Here is a 21,019-nt window from a genome sequence, read left to right on the forward strand (position 1 = left end):
AATGCAATTCAAAAAGGTGAAAGTATAGATCTTTGGTATAAGAGGCTTGGACATATCAGCGAGAAGGGACTTCAAACTCTTGCTAGAAAGCAGTTCTTACCAAAGTTGCAAGGTACATCTTTTAAATCTTGTGATCATTGCTTAGTTGGAAAAATACATAGAGTTGCATTTCAAACATATCCATCATCTAGAAGATCAGATGTTATTGATTTAGTTCATACTGATGTTTGTACTATGCAAACTAGAACTCTTGGAGGTGCTCTTTATTTTGTTACTTTTATTGATGACCATTCTAGAAAAGTGTGGGCTTTTTCTTTGAAATCTAAAGACCAGGTACTCGATGTTTTCAAGGAGTTTCATGTCAGTGTTGAAATAGAAACAGGCAGAAAACTAAAGTCCATTCGATCAGATAATGGTAGCGAGTATAGGGGTCATTTTGAAAATTATTGCAGGTTCCATGGAATCAGGCTTGAGAAAACAATTCCTAAAACTCCTCAGTAGAACGGTGTGGCAGAAAGGATGAATAGAACCATTAAAGAAAGGATTAGGTGTATGCTTTCCCACGCCAAGTTACCAAAGTCATTTTGGGGGGAGGCAATGAGAACTATAGTTGATTTGATAAATCTTTCTCCATCAGTTCCTCTGCAAGGTGATGTTCCAGAGAGAGTATGGAGAGGAAAAGATATATCTTATAATCATTTGAGAGTCTTTGGGTGTAAAGCATTTGTTCATATTCCCAAAGATGAAAGGTCTAAGCTTGATAGTAAAGCAAAAGCATGTATCTTCTTGGGATATGATCATGAAGAGTTTGGGTATAAATTATGGGATCCAGTGAACAAGAATATTATTAGAAGCAGAGATGTTGTATTTCTTGAAGACCAATTGTTTGATGATGGTGATAATATTGAGAAGCCAGAAACCTCTGTTTATATTCCTTGGAGTTTGGGTCCAGTTCCTTCACCTGTAGTTCATGATGATCATGGGGAAGATGAACAAGAAGACTATGGTGAGAATACTAGTGATGATACACCTACAGTTGATGATGCTGAACCAACTGAACAGACACCTCCACCACCAGTTGAGATTTCATTAAGAAGATCCACTAGAGAGCGACAACCCTCTACCAGATATCCTCCACATGAGTATGTTATGCTTACTAACGGGGGAGAGTCAGAAACTTACCAAGAAGCTATTCTACATGAGAATAAGAATGAGTGGGTTGAAGCTATGTAAGAAGAGATGAGATCTTGCTTGAGAACCACACCTATGACTTGGTAAAGTTGCCTAAAGAGAAGAAAGCTCTCAAGATTTAGTGGGTTTACAAATTGAAGACTGAAAGCAATAGCTCACAACAGAGATACAAGGCACGACTAGTTGTGAAAGGATTTAGTCAAAAGAAAGGTATTGACTTTGAAGAAATATTTTCTTCGGTTGTAAAAATGTCCTCTATCCGAGTTGTTTTTGGTTTGGCTGCCCGCTTGAATTTAGAAGTTGAACAACTTGATGTAAAAATAGCATTTCTTCATGGTGACTTAGAAGAAGAAATTTACATGGAGCAATCAGAAGGTTTCAAAGTCAAGGGAAAAGAAAATCTGGTATGTAAGCTTAAGAAAAGCTTATATGGACTCAAATAGGCACCTAGACAGTGGTATAAAAAGTTTGATTCCTTTATGATGAGCCAAGGGTATGATAGAACCACATCTGATCATTGTGTGTTTATGAAGAAAATTTCAGATGATGATTTTATTATTTTACTGCTATATGTTGATGATATGCTGATTGTTGGCCATGATGTTGGAAAAATTGAAAGCTTAAAAGAGAGCTAAGTAAGTCTTTTGCCATGAAAGACTTGGGATCGGTGAAACAAATACTTGGCATGAAGATTCTTCGTGATAGGAAGAAAAGGAAGATTTGGCTATCTCAGGAGACTTACATTGAAAAGGTTCTTGAAAGATTCAACATGAGTAAGGCCAAAGCAGTTTGTTCCCCACTTGCTGGTCATTTCAAGCTTAATTCGAAACAATGTCCTACAAGTGAGAAAGAAAAAAAAGAAATGTCCAGAGTGCTTACTCATCTGCAGTAGGTAGTTTGATGTATGCTATGATTTGTATTAGGCCAGATATAGCTCATGCAGTTGGAGTTGTCAACCGATTTCTCTCTAATCTTGGAAAGGAACATTGAGCAGTAGTGAAATGGATATTAAGATATCTAAGAGGTACTTCCAGGTTGTGTTTATGTTTTGGCAGTGATGAACCTGTGTTAAAAGGCTACACAGATGCAGACATAGCAGGTGATACTGATTCCAAGAAGTCCACTTCGGGATTCTTGATGACATTTGCAGGAGGAGCAGTCTCTTGGCAGTCTAAGTTACAGAAATGTGTTGCTCTATCAATCACAGAAGCAGAATATATAGCAATTACTGAAGCCTGCAAGGAAGCTTTATGGATGAAAATGTTTCTACAGGAATTGGGCTTGAAACAGGAAGGATATACTGTTTACTATGACAGTCAGAGTGCCATTCACCTCTCCAAGAATTCAACATACCATTCTAGATCCAAGCATATTGATGTGAGATATCATTGGATTCGTGATGTGCTTAAGATGAAAGAATTACAGTTGAAAAAAGTGCATACTAATGAGAATGGATCAGATATGTTGACAAGGTCTTTGCCTAAGGAGAAGCTTGAAGCATATAGACGAAGAGCGGGCTTGGTACAGCCCACCATATAAGCTGCAAGGGGAGAATTGTTGGGTCCAGCCCATATGTGAGCTTGGACAAATTTGGGCCATGAGCCCAAATCAAAGAAACCACTAATTGAAAGAAAGGGCAAAAATTGGGTGACGACAGCGTGTGTGCACGCGCAGTAAGATTGCAACGTGCAGCGTGCGGCGACGTGCAGAGGAAAGAGGAGAGAGAAAGATTAGGTTTCTGAGTTTTTCTACTTGACGATCGGTGGCTAAACGTTGTCAGTTTGGGCCCAAATTTTATGTGGAGAATCCTTGCAGCAAACTCTACAATCTTAACGGTGTTGATCTGTAATTTACCCTCTCTAAGGTGCTTTCCTACGATATCAACTATGTGAGACTTAGAATTTCCTTTTGAGGAGATCCATCCTGATGATATGCTAGAGCCAAGATCTATATTCTTGGTGTTATACTGATCCTCTAGTTATTTTAGAGAAAACATACCGTAAACCTGTTATCATTATTATTGATAGTGGAAGTTTGAGGTGGATTACGGTCCCATGATTTTTCTCACATTGGGTTTTCCACGTTAAAAGATTTGGTCTCATCATGTGATTGATTATTTGCTCTATTATTTATGCTGTGCTGGTTGATATTTATATTTGGATATCAAGTTGGTATTTTGATGAGGAACTCATTTTGATACGCAAAGAAAAAAAAAATATTTCGCTTTAACTGGTTTTTTCCGACAGTAACTCACCACTTTAACGAAGAATATATATATATATATATATATATATATATATATAAAATTAATGTATGAACCTCATCAATCTTAAAAGACTTCCTCCTCTTTTGGATATTTTATAAATATTTAAAATATGCATTAAGAGTTCAATGTATATTTTATAAATTGACGCTTAATAAATATTTTAAGATTGCATTGATTGATTGCTATTTTGTAAATGCTCAAATATTAATATTGCTTCTAGTATTAACATTTGAGATGTTAATATTAAAATTTTAAAATACCATTTGATATCATCTAAAATCATAATATCGTCAACATGATTTAGCGAGAAATCAACAGGACATATATATTTTATAAGTTCAAATTTTATTTTATTTTATTTTTAAAAATAATATATATAATTATATTATTTATTTATTATATATCTAATCCATATGATTTTTTTGTAAGATTATATATATGTATATATAATTTACTTATTAATATAAAAAATGTGCTATTATTTTTAAATAAATATTAAATTTATTAGAATCCATACAATTCCTCCCCCACGTTTGATAATGAACAAACACTAAAAGAAATATTTTTGGGTTAATTATTCTTTATGACCAGACATATAAATCTCATGTTTATATGGCATTATCACTGCATCCTACTTTGCTATGACATCAGATTTCTGATAATATTGTGTTAAACTAACTTAAATCATATTTTAATGTACTCATAATAAAAAAAAAGAAGAGAAAACAATATAATCCAATCAAAGCTTCCAAATTGGTCGATCCAAAGTTCTACGAATCCGACACTTAACTAAATCCCCAATTTTAACACCGATCCTAAATAGGCATAAACATTCCCCCTACCATCTCTACGCACACCACGAATCTTAAAGCAGGCCCGCTCCTCCCATGCCCCAACTGCGCCAGCTTTGGCCGCTTGACCCAATGCAGGATTTAGCTTTCCCCATGCACGCAAAAGCTGCTTAGTTCACCCACGAGGAAGGCCCCACATGCGGTGTGAGCCATGAAGCGTGAATCCTGTCTTTAAAGGCACAGCTGGTCGGGCCTTCCTCTAACTCCACCGTTCTCGATCGAGAGCCCTTTCTGTCTCCTCGCCTTCAAAAGCCGCCGTCGCCACGGGCTCGCACACATCCGAAGCGGGCGGTGATGGCTGTAGCTCCCAACATTTCCTTCTCCCTTCTCCCCGCGCGGGTGTCTCGCGGCGCCTCCCTCGTTCGCCCCTCCTGTAAACCCATATCTTTGCGCAAATCCTTCTCGCCCATGGCTTCTCTCAGCGTTGCGCCGGCCCCGGGCATCTCCGAGACCCTGTCCCGGTTGAAGGAGCAAGGAAAGGTAACCGACGTGAACTCCGCTCCCGTTCTTGTACCGGTTCTAGTTCTGAGGTCTCGCGCTCATTGTTTTCTTGATCACTCGTGTGTTTCTCGTGCCACATTAGGCGGGTTTCGTTCGTTTATATTCTGCTTCTCAGTTTTGTGAAGCAAAGATTGAATCTTGGCGAACTTTCTTTGATTTGTTTTTGTTGGGTGTTGCGGCGCAAATCTAATTAGGGTCAAGAAATATTATGATTTCGTTACCCGGTTCTTGTCCTGTAGCCTCGGGCTCTCTGTTTCCTGATCGCTCGTATGTTCCTAGTGCCACATTTGGTAGGTTTGGTTCGTTTATATGTTTTTTCTCAGTTTAGTGAATTAGAGATTGAATCTTGACCGACTTAGACGTGTATTATGCTCGGAGTTCGAATATCCCTGTTTCTTTTCCTTCTTTTGCTTTCGCTGAGTGTTGCAGCGGAAGTCGAATTAGGGTCAAGAAATATTATATTTACTTTTTTGATCGGCAGAAACGAGAATCTCGGGGAAACTTGGCCTTCAATTTGGAAACTAGAGTAGTTGGTGTTGGAGTAAAAGAAAAAGGATTTTGGAAAGAATCGAAATGCCCTCGTATTTGTTATTATTCAATCTGATGTTTACATGCTGCTTCCTCCTCATATTTTCCTATTTTTATTTCTTCTTTTTCCTGATTAACATTCTTTTCTGTTGCCTCCGTTTATATTTTGAGTACTCTCTTATTGTAAGTTTATTATCTAGATTGTGAAATGCTGAAAATCATGCTCCTTTAAGCAGATTATTAAACAAACCCTTTAAAACCAATTGCCAATTTAAAAATATTGATAACACTATGCACAATACATCTCCTTCGGTCAAATTTTCAGCTTAAATATCGAGGCGTCACTTATTTCTTGTGTTTGAGTCTCCATGTAGATGATTTTGGAGTTGAGTTTAATTTGTATTTTTAATTTTGATCTTTTTCAAATCTTGTAGATGATCAATCTGTCTTCATTTGTTCTTTTCGTTTTTATAAATCTATATAATTTATAATTCTTTAAATTTATTCATTTAATTTCGACACTGGAATCACTAGTCACTTATGTAAAGAGGGGAAACATGTGCACGCAAAGCAAAATTTAAATATATTACATAGAAAACGTATGAGATACAAATAATTATTCAGTGATAAGGAGGACTTTAAATACATTATCGTATGTCATGACCTACACATCAGGTTGGTGTTGCATGTGCCTATACCCTTGTGGCATGGTTTATTCACTCATGTCCCGGCATATATTGATCAATCCGTATGATAGTTCTGTTCTATATTTATATATGGCCTAGAACAGTTATCAACAAATATAAGTTGTTAAGCTTCCTAGTGCTCTATCTGCATTAGAAAAATGTATCACCAGCTAATAGAACTATTATTTGTTACAGCTAGTTCTATTATTCATAAAACTATCATACAAGACATCTCTACCCTCTTCATTTGTCTTTAATAATATTTTACGATTTGTGTTTTATAGTTCGGATTTGTATGCTATTTAAATATTGTAATATATTTTTCTATTTGTCAGATGATGGCTAACTGATCTTCATGGCTTTAGGTTGCATTGATACCCTTTATTACTGCTGGAGATCCTGATCTATCCACAACATCAAAAGCATTGAAAATTCTTGATTCTTCTGGGTCAGACTTGATTGAACTGGGTATACCCTATTCTGATCCTTTGGCAGATGGGCCTGTCATCCAGGTACTAGTACCAGTTCAATCTTCATCTATCTGATAGTTGAATATGTTGTGCTTACTTAAATTTTATGTATACCAGGCTGCTGCTACACGTGCTCTAGCAAAGGGTACAAACTTCGATGGAGTCATTTCGATGTTAAGGGAGGTATGATCATCGAAACATTAAAATATGGTTAAACACAATTCTTGTGCCTTTTCATGTATGAATGTGTTCATGGATTGTTAAGTCAATAGTTAGTATTCATTAGTTCAAAAAGGAAATTTTACAATGCATTTTACTTGGCCAGTTCCTTGTGGGATGATGATGTTTATATTCTGCAGCTCATGATTGATCCTGAGACATCTTAAATGCCAAAAGGTCCTTCAACAGATTGACAAATAGTTTCTCTGGAAAAATTTCTTTTTAATACTAGACAATGGCGCATGCATATCATCTTGACTGTCTTGTTTGAGAAGCAAGCAAGAGAAACTTTTTCAGTAATGCTAAATGACTTTATTTATTTTACCTTTTTTTAACATATTCTGTGAATTCAGTTGTAGTATTTCAATTGTTTTAAGCATCTTCGTGCACCTTTTGAAACTTTCCAACTTTATATAAATTAGACAATTAGTTCTCATGCTATATAATGCTCTTTATATTGTGTGAGCAGGTAGTCCCTCAACTATCTTGTCCAATTGCTATCTTTACGTACTACAATCCAATCCTGAAGCGCGGAATTGATAAGTTCATGTCTACTATAGAAGAAGTTGGTGTACGTGGTAATTATTTAACTATCTGTACAATTTGCTGAGTCCCATCTTCTACTAAAAATGCATCATGGTTCTCTTGCACATACTATTCTCTAACTTCTATTTAGTGTTTCCTTATCTGCAAATTTTAGTTGAATATACCTTTGCTAAATTAGCTTGTAGGCCCCTCTAAATGTTCTGTAAATGTAATTACTGTAGCTAACTAGTTTTGCACATCATTAACAGTTGTCATTTCTTCAGGTCTTGTCGTACCTGATGTTCCTTTGGAGGAGACTGAAAGCTTAAGAAAAGAAGCTGCTAAGCATAATATTGAGTTAGTATGTCCCTTTTGTATCGTATCTTTTTGCTTTGCCTTATTTTCATGCATGAGACTTTTTATTACAGTTTTGGGGTCCAAAGTAATTGGTGATGTTTCTTAAATCTGACTGTATGTACATGTAGGTAAATAAAGAGGAAGATTCTGTCATTAACATCTTCTGTAGGTAATGGGGAGTATTCTGCTACTAAGGAAAAAAGAAAGAGAAAATTAGTCTTTAGAACTGGAATCTGACAGACCAAAGAATCATGAAAAACAACCGTTGGTTACTGTTAGTCGTTAGACTGTTGAACACTATGTAACTTTGGCGCTAATGTTAACCTTACATCACAATCTACTGTTGCGCTTTGGATTGCGGATTTTCTGCTTTGCTATTGATTGAAGCCCATTAAATAAAATATTAGAACAGTTTATATTGGAGCTAAAATTTTTTTCGTCTTTGCTAAAAGGAGATTCTAGAATGGTGGTCTTCTAGACAAGAAACTGAATCTGAGAAACTTCAACTGCAAATCACGTGGTTGAATGTAGACCTCGACATCTGAGCTCTTTTTCTCTTTGCTTCTTTTATCTTCGAATAGCAATTTACATGTCTTCTTTGGTTAATCATTGTATACTTTCAATGTTGCGATAGGCAGCATTCTGAATGCTGCTGACCGAACCTATATTGGGGCCAGAGGTCTTGCATCATATGGTCTTTAAGGTGGGATCTGAGCTCATTGAAAATGAATTGTAGTCAAAAGATTGCAGATTGTGCATGTTTGAAGTATCTTTTTTTCCAAAAGGAAGAATTCTTATCGATTCTATCATGACCTCAAATTTGACTATTTATGTTTAGATTCTTTTAGCTGGCAGTGAAGCTCATAAGCCAATCGCCAAGGTCTTGTATAAATTTCTGCCATTGCATAATTGTGTAACTTAAAGAATGTTACATGCTTCTGTTGTTGCACAAACTTTTTGTAAACATCTTACTAGTTATTTCCCAAACTCCATTGTCCATTGACATTGCCAATTTTTATATGGATTCAATATTCAACTGTTTGTACTGATTGATGATGTAGGAAATATTTGTTTTCCTTGTTCAATTTGCCAATTAGTGTAGGTAACATTTGATACTGATGATGTAAGGAACCTTTGTCTTGTTTAAGATTTCATAATGCTTTTCTTTTTCAATTTGTTCTACTTTCTTATTTCACTATAGGTGCTGCTTACAACACCTACTACACCAACAGAAAGAATGAAAGAAATTGTTGAAGCTTCAGAAGGATTTGTATACCTGGTAAGCCTTTTGACTTACTTCAAGCTCTTCATGTCATCTGCAATATTGTCAAGGAAATCAGGTTTCAGATTTACATAAACAAACCTAGCCAGTACTGCTACCACCATTAGCTAACTCCTCCATATGCTGTCTTCTAGTGCTCCGTTTTAGGTTTTTCCACTACCTACTTATATTCCCTGGATCTGTGAGATTATATTCTATGAATTCTATTATCTTCCTATTTTATTCACATATCCTTGAGAATAATAAGAATGTTTTTCTAAGAAATCTTTTGTTTCTATGTTATTTACCTACAAACATCCTCTTCTATCTTCTGATTGTTCAGGTGCATCACTCAACTGTTTCTGAGCCCATACAAAGGAAGATTTACAGATTATCTTCATTTCTTAGCTTGTTTTAGTAGAAAGACACTATAACCACAATTGTTTCACTTTTATGTTTGGAAAAAAGTTAATAACTTCAGGTTACCAATCACAATACTTGTAAGGTTTATGCACATAAAAACTTCAGGTTCCTATATACATTTTTGAGATTTCATATCTAAATTTACCTGAAATGGCCTGTCATCCATCCACATCACCACTGCCCCTCCATTGATGCTGCAGTTTAATCTTGGATAGACAGTGGAGTGATACTTCTAGGATTACTAAAGATGAACCTCTCTAGCTGCGTTCAACTGATTGGGATGACCCTTGGCAATGATCTTAAAGAGGACAAGGACTGTGCGTGGTCATAGTTAAAGTGCTTGGCCTGGAACTTGAGAGATTAGTATTGACAACTAAATCAGCTTTTTATCTTTTGTTCTATTCGTACATTGACCCTCCCCATACCTCGCATTGGCGGGAGCCTTGTGCAATGAGTGCACTAGTTTTTTCTATTTTTTATTTTGTTTCTTTTAGGTGCTAGAGATGTGTGGTTCTGATTTTCATTGAAGACAATTTCCACTAAGTTCAGATGCCTTGAGGTTGGGGTGCGGCTTCTTAATTTAGTAGGATTGGGCAAAGGCCGGGAGGACACAGACATCATAGGAAGGAGACGAAGTAGGATGAGAGAAAGCTTTGATATAGAGTAAATCAGCCAAATAAATTTATGAGGCTAGTGACAGTTGGGGCTCTGGCTTCCTGTCTAGAAAGACTTTGTTAAACTTTGTTAAATCAGCCAAATAAATTTATGAGGCTAGTAATAGTTGGGGTTCTGGCTTCCTGTCTGGAAATACTTTGTTAAACCTGTTCCTCTTGCACCTAATTCCTTTTTCATTTTCTCTTTTCCTTCGCTAAAACAAAAGATAATAATATTAATTTGATCTTTGAGTAATATAGGAAGAGTGAGACATGCATGCATGAAAGATGAGGTAGGATTAATACTTAATAGGTTGCCCAAACTTTTATTCTCTTATTTTCTTGCACCAAAGAAATGACAATTGGAAGTTTACAGTCAAATGATATTGATTATTTGTTAATTGGATGGCATATCCAGATAAATTTCTCTCATGATATATGTTGGCCTTGTGAACTCTTCATATTTTTTAAGCAGAATTTTGATCATTTCTGGCAATTGTTTAGGTAAATTTGTTTTTTTTTTTTTTGTGTAACTGAACCGTCTAGTCGCGTTACATTGAAGTGCTTAAATGTTTACAACCTAGGAGCCTTTGTTGTCTATAAATTTGCTCAATTGCTTTGAGAACATTGTCAATGTTTAAAATTTTTTCTTTTATGAGACAAACCATAAGAAGAGAACTATATTGGTTCAGCTATTTTTATCTTTTTTTGTGTAATCTTGAGTTATGTGAACTGCAATCTTCGATATTTTAAGATTGTTGTTTGTTTGATCCATAATACTGTTACTACTGTTTGGTACCTGTGCATATCAGAATTAATTTTTCCTGAAAGAAATGTATGTTTTTGTACTTTAAGCTCTAGAATCTGTGTGATTTCATGTAGTTGTTTTCCTTAATCTAGATTTTATTTATTAATGTTTGTTTGAATCTTTCATGTAGGTGAGTTCTATTGGAGTTACTGGTGCCCGTGCATCCGTTAGTTCACGTGTGCGATCTCTCCTGCAAGAGATTAAAGAGGTCTGCTGCCTTGCTTCTTGTCCTTTACTGCTGAATGGAATTAATCAAAATCATCATACAAGCTGTTATTCTTTTTTCTTCTCCTATTCATATGTGTCAAGTATCTCATCTTGGAATTTGGAGTCTACAAATTTGAGTAGCTAACTCAAAATATAGAAAAAGGAAGGGTTGAAAAGAACAGTAACTTTCCCTTGTTTGCAACTGAACTCAGTAGACTCAAACCATACTAAAAACCTCGTCAAATGCTTTGCAAGCATAAATTGGCATAAGTTGCGTATGGATAATAAATTTCAGATGTGCAAATATAACTTGGCATAAACTGCCACTGGATAATAGATAGACATGACCATGACATAATATCAGTTGAGAACAACTGACAGCCGATAAAAATATCAACTGACAGCCAATGAATAATAGATAGACATAGCCATGACAGCAATAGCAGTTGAGGACAACTAACAGCTGATAAAAAATATGATAAAATTGGGTTCATAATCTATGGAGAGGAACACAGAGAAACTTAAGTGATGCAATTAAGGAGAGTTCTGTATTAACTGACCACCTAACGTGTATGTTGTTTTTTTTTGGACTTCATAGGGGGATGACTGCTAGATGTTGAGCTAATTTACTTGTGGTTCTTTCCCTTTTTTAAATTTCTTTGTTGAGAATAGTGGAGTAAGTGATCCACTGCCCAAAGAATTATATGGTTCCAATTCTTGAGTACCAAACTCTACAAGGATGCCAACCAAGAACCTCCCCAAGGTGAAGAGGGGTAACAACCACTATGCGAAGCCCTCTTGGTTTCTGTGATTGGGAGCTTCATAAATTAATTTTGATGTTCAACAAGCTTATTAGGTGATTGCTTACATTTTGGTTCTACAAGTATATATTTTGTTCTATGATCTGACTAGGAATTCTGTTCCTAACTAAAAGTTTGTGAATCAAATTGCAACCGGAAAATATTACTAGGTTCTATTTTATCAAGCAAAAGCAGGTCACAGATCTTAATGGTTTAGAAACTGATGATGTTTGAATGTGTGTTTGGAAGAGTCCTGATCATGTTGAACTTTTAAAATCAGTTAGACCTAAATGTACTGGCCAGTATTTATCGGTTTGACCAAGTACCTGTATTGAAATGTATAGCTCGCTACAGGTATATATATCATTCATTTTCAAATATTGTTTTATTCAATAACATAGGTACTAGGTAGTATAGGTCATTAGCACATAGCCTGGTATACTGATACTACCAGTTAAAGGGCTACCAAAACTGGGATCAGAGTAGTATTGGTAATCTTGATCATGTTAACTATCATAATTTCTCAAGCTCACATGCTTAAACTTCCCTTTTGCATATTCACTTTGTAAAGCTATGGGTAATTTATGAGTGTTTGATGAGCAAGTAATTTTCCTGATAGCTATTCTATTGTCTGGAATGCTATGTATTTTGCACTTGCGTCATTATGAGCCATGTATTTTGCCTGATTACTCCATAATGAATTGTTTACTTGTTAAAAAATAAACACATTCCTTTTTCTTTTGCTATTGTTTTGTGAAGGCTGTTTAGTTCAGGACCTTCAAATCAATATCCTTTGTGTCACTTTAGTTTTCATGTGTTCATGTTTGAGATACGTATGCTCTATGCTGAGAACATTTGCATCAGAACACAGCCTATAGATTAGAGCCCTTGTGTTGGCAAACCTCTACACCTTGCTTTGCAGTAATTTTGTTATTAATTTTAGCTCTAATGTCTCTTCTTATTCAGTAGGCAGATCAAATATGGACATTGTCTTATTCTCCTGATATTTGTTCAAAGACGATCATGTGATCACCCAAACTTTTGGTCCAGCATCTTGGGCTGTGGTGCAGTCCAACCTATACATTTTAGGGAATTTAATAGAACAAAATAGTGGAGAAATAAGTTGATGGTTTTCTTATGTAGAATAGTTTAATATCATAGTCCTAATATTGTCGTAATTACTTGACAATTTCTTTAGCCAACCTGCTACAACTTACTGCATTGTGGCTTATTTAGATGACAATGCTTCTGCATATTTGCAGTCTACGACTAAACCAGTTGCAGTTGGCTTTGGTATATCCCAACCAGAGCATGTGAAGCAGGTCAGTCGGTGGACAATGCTGTCATTCAATTCCTAACCATTTGGTGCTTGGATCACTCTTAAGCCTTGCTAGTTTGGTAATCTTGTAGGTAGCTGGATGGGGAGCAGATGGTGTAATTGTTGGTAGTGCAATAGTTAAACTTTTAGGTGGTGCAAAATCCCCCGAGGAAGGACTGAACGAGTTGGAAGCATTCACTAGGTCTTTGAAGAGTGCACTCCTTTGAGAAATAACTAGGTCAATGCAAGGACAATGAACATGTTAAGTTCCTCTAGTCATATTTTCTTATTTTATTTGAGGAATTTTATCATATAAAATTGGGCTGAATCAACTTGCTGAGAAGACGAATTAAATGGAAGTATATCATAAGAAGTTGCCTTTTGCTTGGTATCTCCAAACTTTGGTTTATAGGGAAGAATAAATTGGTGGCCAAGGCCATCCTGTAAGATGTTTAATATACCCTTGTATAAGATTTATTGAGTTTCCTTTGTTCTTGTTGGCTGTGTGGGGACAACTTTTGGTTTCTCTTTATTTGCCCCCCCAAAAATATTTCTCAGAATGACAGTTTTCTTTGAGCATAGTTTGCATCTCGGAGTGGACACTTGTTGGTTTCTTTGCCATGGTGACCATATTTTTCAGCTCATAAGAGTATCTTATGAGAGAAGAAACATTGGCAAGTGCATCTTAAGAGTATCTATTTGTCTTTTTTGGATGAAGTTCTCTCTCTCTCTCTCTCTCTCTATATATATATATATATATATATAAATATATATATGTATACATATATATATGTATATATACATATATATATATATATATATCTGATTTGTTGGGAGTTTATGCTATTGATAATCTGTGATTTACTTGGAGGAGATTGAAGATAAAAGAGAGGTGAAATCTGGCTGGGGCACATTTGTTTTTGCTTTTCTTTGGAGCATTAGGCTTGAAAGGAACAGCATAATATTTTGAGGGTTTTGATTGTAGATATTGGTATGTGAAAGACAGCAGTGATGGCCACACCCCACCATGAGTACATGAAGCCATTTTCCAGGAAGTGCAATAGTAGGAGCAATATGCTGCTTTAGGGTGGAAACCAGGTGAAGCTTTCTTTGTTTCACTGTATTACTCACTGTCTCCATTGCAGGATTCTTTTCTTTGCCTCCTCAACGATTCTTCTATTGATGAGGGCTTTAACAAAGAGGGTGCAGAAACCATAATGACCTCAACAGCGGTGCGGAAGACCAGAAGAATCGCAGAGTTTGGTAGGCTGTTGTTTTCCTGGAAGCTGTGTATTAACTGCCGCTATTCTTACGACAGGTCTCTGTCTCTCTCTCTCTCTCCTCCTAGATTTACTTGTGGTAAAAGCCTTCATCAACCAATCATGCTCCGTTCTTTTTCTTTTCTTGTTGATCTCGAGTTTGTAAATGTGTTGTGGTAAAGAACTGCAGCAATCACGCTCTCTCTCTCTCTCTCTCTCTCTCTCTCTTTGAAGACCTCAGTATTTATACTTGCATCAGTGTTTCTTACTCCACGAATAGCAACCATCCAAGGTGTACACATTATGCCTTTGATCTTTATATGGAGACTTTCAGATGAGGTTGATGTTAACACTAAACTAAGCGGAGATGTTCTCATGGCAAAGACTTCAACAATGATGCTCTTTGTTCTTGTGCTAATGCTGTTGTTTCTTTACCTCAAGACATTAGACAGGTGACAAAGAGGACTCCGCACACAATATTACTACATCACAAAATGGAAGACGCAGGAAGCGTAGCCATCGTGTGGAGATAATGAAGAGTCTGCGTCTCCTGTCACAACGATCATCGAATCGAGACGGCACGAGGCTTCCATCGTTGAATCATTCATTTTGTGCCTTCCTTTATCATTGTTTCCCCTCGAGAGACCGCCACTGCCACCCAAGAACACATCGCCGAGTCCTGCTGAGAATGCCTCGATCCGTGCAATAAACTCTCGGCATTCATCGGGAACAATGAGTGCCAGGTTGCACGCTTCCCTGCATCTTTTGTCTTCCGCCGCAGAAATCTGCGAGAAGAAAGCAAAACGATGACCACCCTAACAATTCTAGATCATGAGACATCATCCCATGGTGGATTCCACTTGGAAGATTAGTACTCTACAGAAGCAGCGTTCTCTTCTCAGCTCAAAACTTTAAGAGCAATAAAAATCCAATCTTGCCACAAAGAAAGGAAGGACTAATTCTCCTTCCATACTGTTAGAGGACCAGAGCAAGGCCGGTGACGACCTTAACCCCTGCCTGCGGCCTCGCAGGCGGCGGCCGCCATGGTGAGACGACCCCCTTGGTCCTGTCGTCTGCCACCTCTCCGGCGCCGCAATCCTCGGACACGCCAGAGAAGTAGACGGACGAGATCAAACAGGGGATGACCTCCCCTCCGCTCGCCGACTCCTCCTTGGCTTCCCTGTCGGCCGTCCGCTGGTAGGGGGAGAGCCACTTGGCCTTCATGTACTCGGGTCGCCTCCATGGCGGCACGTGAAGACCTTTCTTCTTCAGGCTCTGACGTGCCGCCTCCGAGGCGAAGGCGACGATCTGCTGCAGCCGGTCGGAGCGCCCGACGAACACCTGCGGCAGGTGCTGGAGGACCGCGCGGAATGACTTGGTGGGTCGCGCGACCTCGAATTCCGACCTGTAGTCCACGTCCACCAGGAATCGGTCGCCGCCGTCCATTACCACGTCGATGTACTCGTATTCCCCTGCACGCGCCAATAGTCCATACGTCAACGACGTTGGTCGATGAGAGACAGAGGTGAAGAAGGTCGACAATTGCGGAGATGTGCGAGGATACCGGCCGGAAATGAGGGATCTTTATCCCACCGAGACTTGCAAATGGCGGCGTCATAGCCCAGGGATCGAAGCCCATCGGATACCATCCTTCGACACTCGCCCTTGTTCTTCGAGTTCTTCGCCTTCTCGAGGATCTTCGACGCATCTGCCAAGAGATTTCTCTCCACCACGCTTGCGCAGAGCACCAAACTCTGCTCAAACCGCGATATGCTTTTGAGTTAAAGCCCAGAACGCCAAAAGATCGAGTTTCCAGGAGGAATAGTTAGCCTACCTTGATCGCCTCGGCCACGTCGCTGGGGGCAGCGGCGCAGCCCGGAGCATCGCTGTCGCGGGCATCGAAGTCGTCGTCGGAGCTGTCGTCGAAGTTCGCGTTGAAGCAGTTGCATCGACCCCGCGGCTGCTTCTCGTGGTATCCCCCCTCGATGAAACCAATGACCATCCTGTCCAAGCACACCGAACTGGGCTCGATGTCGCCTCCGTCCTCCCTCTCCTTTTCCCTCCTTTCCCCGAATCCGGCAGTCTTCTCCGCCGAGGAGCTCCTCAGGACGCTCGGGAACTGCCGCTCAATGAGCCGCTTCAGCCGCGACTTGGCCACAGGCTTCACCGGGTCGCTCCGCGGCAGGAAAGCCATCGCTCCGCTCGCGTGCACCGGTTGAATCTTCATCTGGAACGGCATTGCTTACGCGATCCCGATCAAAACCCCGCCTTTCCTCCTCCTCGCACCGCTCGCTACCACTCCATTTCCTACCACCACCAAAACCCCAGCAGTAAACCGCATCACGGAACCCACATTCTACACAATAATACCCAAACTCGATATCAACACAAATCAAGAAGCCCCCAAAAAACCAGTTTTTGCGCACGAAAACAGGAACTCACCCAACATTCAACAGCACTCTGCAATATCACCTCTCGTCGCCAAAGGATTCACGGATCGGAATACAGAAATGCTCATCCTTGACGTCACCAGAGCAACAAGAACAGTCTCTCGAGGGAGATTCCGTCGATGGCCGGCTCCAGAGCGGCGCTTTCCTCTATTTATCCCGGCGAACGAGGTGGGAGGTGTCGGTGCGCGGAGGAGCGGGGCGGCCGGGTGATTTAAAAGGAGAGGATAAACTCCCTTTAGTTTGGTCGGCTACGTGGCAGGTTCCACGGAGCGGCCTTCGATGTCGTACTGAATGCTGACACGTGTACGACATGTCCGTACCCGCGCGTCGCGCAAGGTTGTCCTCATTCTCTTAAATATCCGATCTACCCCCCATTCTGCAATTAATCTACACATTTGCTCCGAAGTATTTTTGACAGGTGAGGGGCATAAAGGGAAGAAAGAAATGTAGCGAGTGCTACGTTCTCTTCCCTCCGAGTTATTAGAAGATAACGCAAGCGTTATAAACCTCTATGACGATTATAACGAACCGTTACACTGTTTCGTGACTCCGTGAGTCGTAAGCTCTTGTTTCGCTTTCAACGTCGAGAAATCATGAATGGTTTTAGTGATAAGTTAAGACTCGGTTTTTTCGTATCCTACAACAGATTTGGTGCAGCAAAAGAAGGAAGAAGGCAAGCGGGCATTAATTATTGTTGTCTTCTAACCATGGAAGTTTCATGTCATTTTCTAGCTTGAGAAGGTGACAATGAATCCATAGTTATGTCTGAGATGGAATTGTTTGGGTAGAACTCATTAATTGGATTTGTTAGCAAGCTTGTGGATTTACTCCTTTTTGTTGGCTCATCATTCATCCTTTGGCCAGTCTTTATCAAGGAATTAAATGTCATGTAGGATGGATTGGCTTTGATGAGATGATAAATTTGTAATCCTTGTGGTTCAGTTTAAAAGCTTCAATTTATCAGTTGGGTAGGGCTCATAAATTGGATTTCATAAACAATTTGCTGATTTACTTTGGTTTGTTTGTCATCTTCAAGATATCGAATGATCTTTTCCGAGCATCAAAACTTGAAGGATTCTGTTCGTGTCCAGTCTGCTGTAAACAAAATAAATCACTTGTGCAGGCTATCAGATTGACATCTCTCGAGGAGACAGACCTTAATCATCTCCCACAATGGTGTTATTGTGAACTTGACATCTCACTGAGAATTCTCCATCCCTTGAGGCCCCCATGGAACACAGCAGAGTGCAGCGATCCCAGTTCCAAAGAGAACATGAGATGATGATGCTGGACCCATCATGAAGTGGATGTGCATCGCTGACATAACATTAAACAGTGGCTTACATCAAAACTGTTGTATTTGCATGAAGAAACATGATAAGGATCTAATCATCCTGACTTAATCATCTGGATTCTATTAATCTTACATAACATCAATGATCTGAGATTAACTGAAAAGTGCAGCACAAATATCTTAAAAATCTGGGGAACATGTTTGCAGATAGATAGTTGTCGACATTTCTATTTAGTATTGTTTAACTTAAGATCCAGTTGTTCTGAAGCAGCTACAGAATTCAAGTATTTTTAGTTTCCCTGTGTCCATCAGTTTTAAGGTAAAAAGGACTGCAGTGGAATTGACTTTATACTGGGTGAGTACTGCAACTTTAGGCCACTATGCTTGCTGTTCATTTAGCTTTCTGAAATTGCTTGATGCATCAGATTTTTGTCTAAGCTAGATTGGAGAAATAAGACCACTTGTTGTGAAAGTTGTGTTCTTGTTGATCCACCAAAACCCTGTTTCTGCACAAGGCCTGGCCCTCTGAGAAAAGAGCCTTGTTTCCTACAAGTTGCTATACCAACTTTCTTTTGCTCCTGTCACCTATATATCTCATAGCTCAAGGAAGATGACAAGCTAAGCCACCAGTTATAATTCTATTTTATTTTATCAAAGGGTTGGATAAAATAAAATATCAAATGATGAAAGAAAGATGGTAGGATAAGAAGTGAGCTGAGATGATTTGTCTGCTACTGGTGTAGTGTGATTTAAATATGCCTGCCTAAGACAGATATGTCCTTGTCTCATGATGTCAGAATTAGCATTTTACATTGAGAGAGTTGTCCACTTCATCTCAGGTCCATGTCCTTAGTAGACAGAGTGCAGCAACTCAAGTTCTTGGACTCAACCCACACATTGACATGTAGAAGTTGCAAGGAGAATTAGTGGAATAACACCATCCGCAAAGGCTGGGAGATGATGTTGGTTTCTGATGTGTGATATCTATCATCTGCAAGTTGAGCTATTGAGCTACCAAGTGCTTGCCTTGTGCCTTTTTGCACACCATAGTATTACTAAAGGTGTGATTGGCATGCATTAATCAAGAAGAATAAATAGTTCTTCCCTCAAGAAAACAAAAAAACAGATTAGCTTACATTGTATTTATATTGACAGGAGTAATATAAAAGATGCAGAATAAACAAGTAGGCTTCCTAAAATAATGATGTTCTACTGGAAATATACTTGGAATTCTTGTGGACAAGCAAATCCAAAGACAACATCATTAATATTGTAAGTTAGGATTTAATCTGACAGATTCAGGGAACTCTTGCTGGGTGTCATAATATGTTGGTGACCATATAATTATGTCATAGGTTTCATGAACCAGAACACTTGATCTTGAGATAAATTGTGATAGTTCAAACCAAGAAACAATAACCAGGAACAAGTAGGCTGCAGAAAGATGATATTGTACTGTTCCAAGAAGATCTTGCTCAGTAGAACTAAAAATTTGTCAGATAGTTGAATAGAATCTGCAACTCATCAAAACATTGTGTTGACATGACACACATTCATGTATGAAGACCTAAATCAATATTAGATTTAGTCTTTGCTGGACCATGGTTAACATTGTTGATGCTTTAAGGTAATATATTCTACCCAGGTTGAGTTACATAAAGTGTAGGTTTATGTCTCTTATTATTTGAGTAAATTTAGCAATGATATTTGCCAGCATAAAGTCTAATTTTAGTGATGAAACTGGTCAACCTTAAAACAGTTCATATTGTTATTACCTCTACCCTTAGCACATCCACCAAAAGATTTGTGTTTGTTGTTATAGATAACATGTACCTTAATGTTCCTTTCTTGAACTATCCCCATCTCCCTCTGTCATCAATTTCTTTAATGTTTTTAGGGTGACCCAAGAGATTATGAAAATCTATTAAATATGAAACATATATATATAATTCAATTAAGATTATGGATTATTGGAGCTTTAGATGTTAAGAAACAGAGACTACTATTCTTTTAATTTTATCTTCTAAATTGTGGACAAAACAGCTTTTCTGTGGAGCAAATAGCACCCTGTTTTCCCAGAATACGCCGCCCCTGCCCAAATCTAAGCGTCGCATTCCGTTCCCAACTGTCTTCGGATCGGTCTCTTTGATTTTGGTCGATCGATTTCGGGGTTTGGGCATACGGGAATGTGCCAAAGTTTCGATCTTTTTGCCTCCCTTGCTGGGATTCGAGCTGTCCCCCCTTGTTTCCTCGCCCGAAATCTTGGATTGAAGGTTGGTCCAGCGGAAAGTTGATGTTTTTATTTGATTTCGCGTGTTCTTGATCAAGAAAGTTGGTTCTTTTTTTGTGTTTAGCCAGTTAAAGATCTCTTCTTGGATAACATATAGGCTTTGGTTGCATCCTTTTTTCGGTTTTGATGGACTTGTATTGGTTTATTGTGGTAGTTAGCATGCTAGCTCACACCCTCCTCGTTTTCTCATCCGTTTATTGTAGAGGTCTTGGTGAATGGTCTTTGGTCTCTTCAACTATTAGCTTCTTGTTGTGTCATTTTGTCATCTTGTTTGTTATTTCCTGCTCCTTCCAGGTTCATGGTTTCTGTTATTTGTGTTCAATGTATGTTACATCTTGCCAATAGGTTTCCTTTGTTTCAGAGGAATAATTTCTTACAAGATTTGGACTAATCTACATTTGGTAGTCAGATCTGTTGCTTGTACAGTTTGATGTTGATACGGTTGTGAAAAAGGGACGAGCTGATACGTTATTTGGCGCTTCTTTTCAGGACTAAAGAGACTTCTGTGTCAGATCATCAGTGAGCATTGCATATCTTGCCTATTCTGCATCTGGAGATCTTTTTGGTGCTAAGGAGTTTGAGAGAACAATTGATTTTGCTGGTTTACCACCATTTTATCGATCAGGCTGGGCCAAGCAGGGTTGAGTATATTGTATATCATC

General features: G+C 38.6%; 2 protein-coding genes across 4 annotated transcripts; one reads left to right on the forward strand and one right to left on the reverse strand.

Moving 5' to 3' along the window:
* The first annotated feature begins 4,512 nt into the window (after positions 1-4,512).
* On the forward strand, positions 4,513-13,559 carry LOC135646034 (tryptophan synthase alpha chain-like). The gene is made up of 9 exons (XM_065165115.1): positions 4,513-4,788; positions 6,389-6,535; positions 6,611-6,676; positions 7,182-7,290; positions 7,522-7,598; positions 8,796-8,873; positions 10,870-10,947; positions 13,009-13,068; positions 13,157-13,559. Exons 1-9 carry the CDS (start codon positions 4,603-4,605, stop codon positions 13,289-13,291), a joined length of 936 nt encoding a protein of 311 aa, XP_065021187.1. The 5' UTR covers positions 4,513-4,602; the 3' UTR covers positions 13,292-13,559.
* A 1,140-nt stretch (positions 13,560-14,699) lies between these two features.
* Positions 14,700-16,943, reverse strand: LOC135584582 (uncharacterized). Of its 3 annotated transcripts, none has more exons than XM_009415639.3 (4): positions 16,766-16,943; positions 16,158-16,630; positions 15,888-16,077; positions 14,700-15,795 (listed from the first exon to the last, which is right to left on the reverse strand). In XM_009415639.3, exons 2-4 carry the CDS (start codon positions 16,560-16,562, stop codon positions 15,299-15,301), a joined length of 1,092 nt encoding a protein of 363 aa, XP_009413914.1. In that variant the 5' UTR covers positions 16,563-16,630; positions 16,766-16,943; the 3' UTR covers positions 14,700-15,298. The 3 variants fall into 3 exon arrangements, with proteins under 3 accessions (XP_009413914.1, XP_065021186.1, XP_065021185.1); XM_065165114.1 differs by having other exon boundaries at positions 16,158-16,679; XM_065165113.1 differs by having other exon boundaries at positions 16,158-16,943.
* Between the last annotated feature and the right edge of the window lie 4,076 nt (positions 16,944-21,019).

Source organism: Musa acuminata, chromosome BXJ3-8 (assembly GCF_036884655.1).
Source record: "Musa acuminata AAA Group cultivar baxijiao chromosome BXJ3-8, Cavendish_Baxijiao_AAA, whole genome shotgun sequence".
NCBI lineage: Eukaryota > Viridiplantae > Streptophyta > Magnoliopsida > Zingiberales > Musaceae > Musa > Musa acuminata.

Bases quoted from the DNA above. Each gene is read 5' to 3' on its own strand.
- LOC135646034 (XM_065165115.1), top strand. From the start codon at position 4,603: ATGGCTGTAGCTCCCAACATTTCCTTCTCCCTTCTCCCCGCGCGGGTG. The intron at 6,677-7,181 runs GTATGATCATCG...TTGTGTGAGCAG, and splicing joins TCATTTCGATGTTAAGGGAG to GTAGTCCCTCAACTATCTTG. The intron at 8,874-10,869 runs GTAAGCCTTTTG...TCTTTCATGTAG, and splicing joins CAGAAGGATTTGTATACCTG to GTGAGTTCTATTGGAGTTAC.
- LOC135584582 (XM_009415639.3), bottom strand. From the start codon at position 16,562: ATGCCGTTCCAGATGAAGATTCAACCGGTGCACGCGAGCGGAGCGATG. The intron at 16,078-16,157 runs GTAGGCTAACTA...CGGTTTGAGCAG, and splicing joins ACGTGGCCGAGGCGATCAAG to AGTTTGGTGCTCTGCGCAAG. The intron at 15,796-15,887 runs GTATCCTCGCAC...TGGCGCGTGCAG, and splicing joins AGATCCCTCATTTCCGGCCG to GGGAATACGAGTACATCGAC.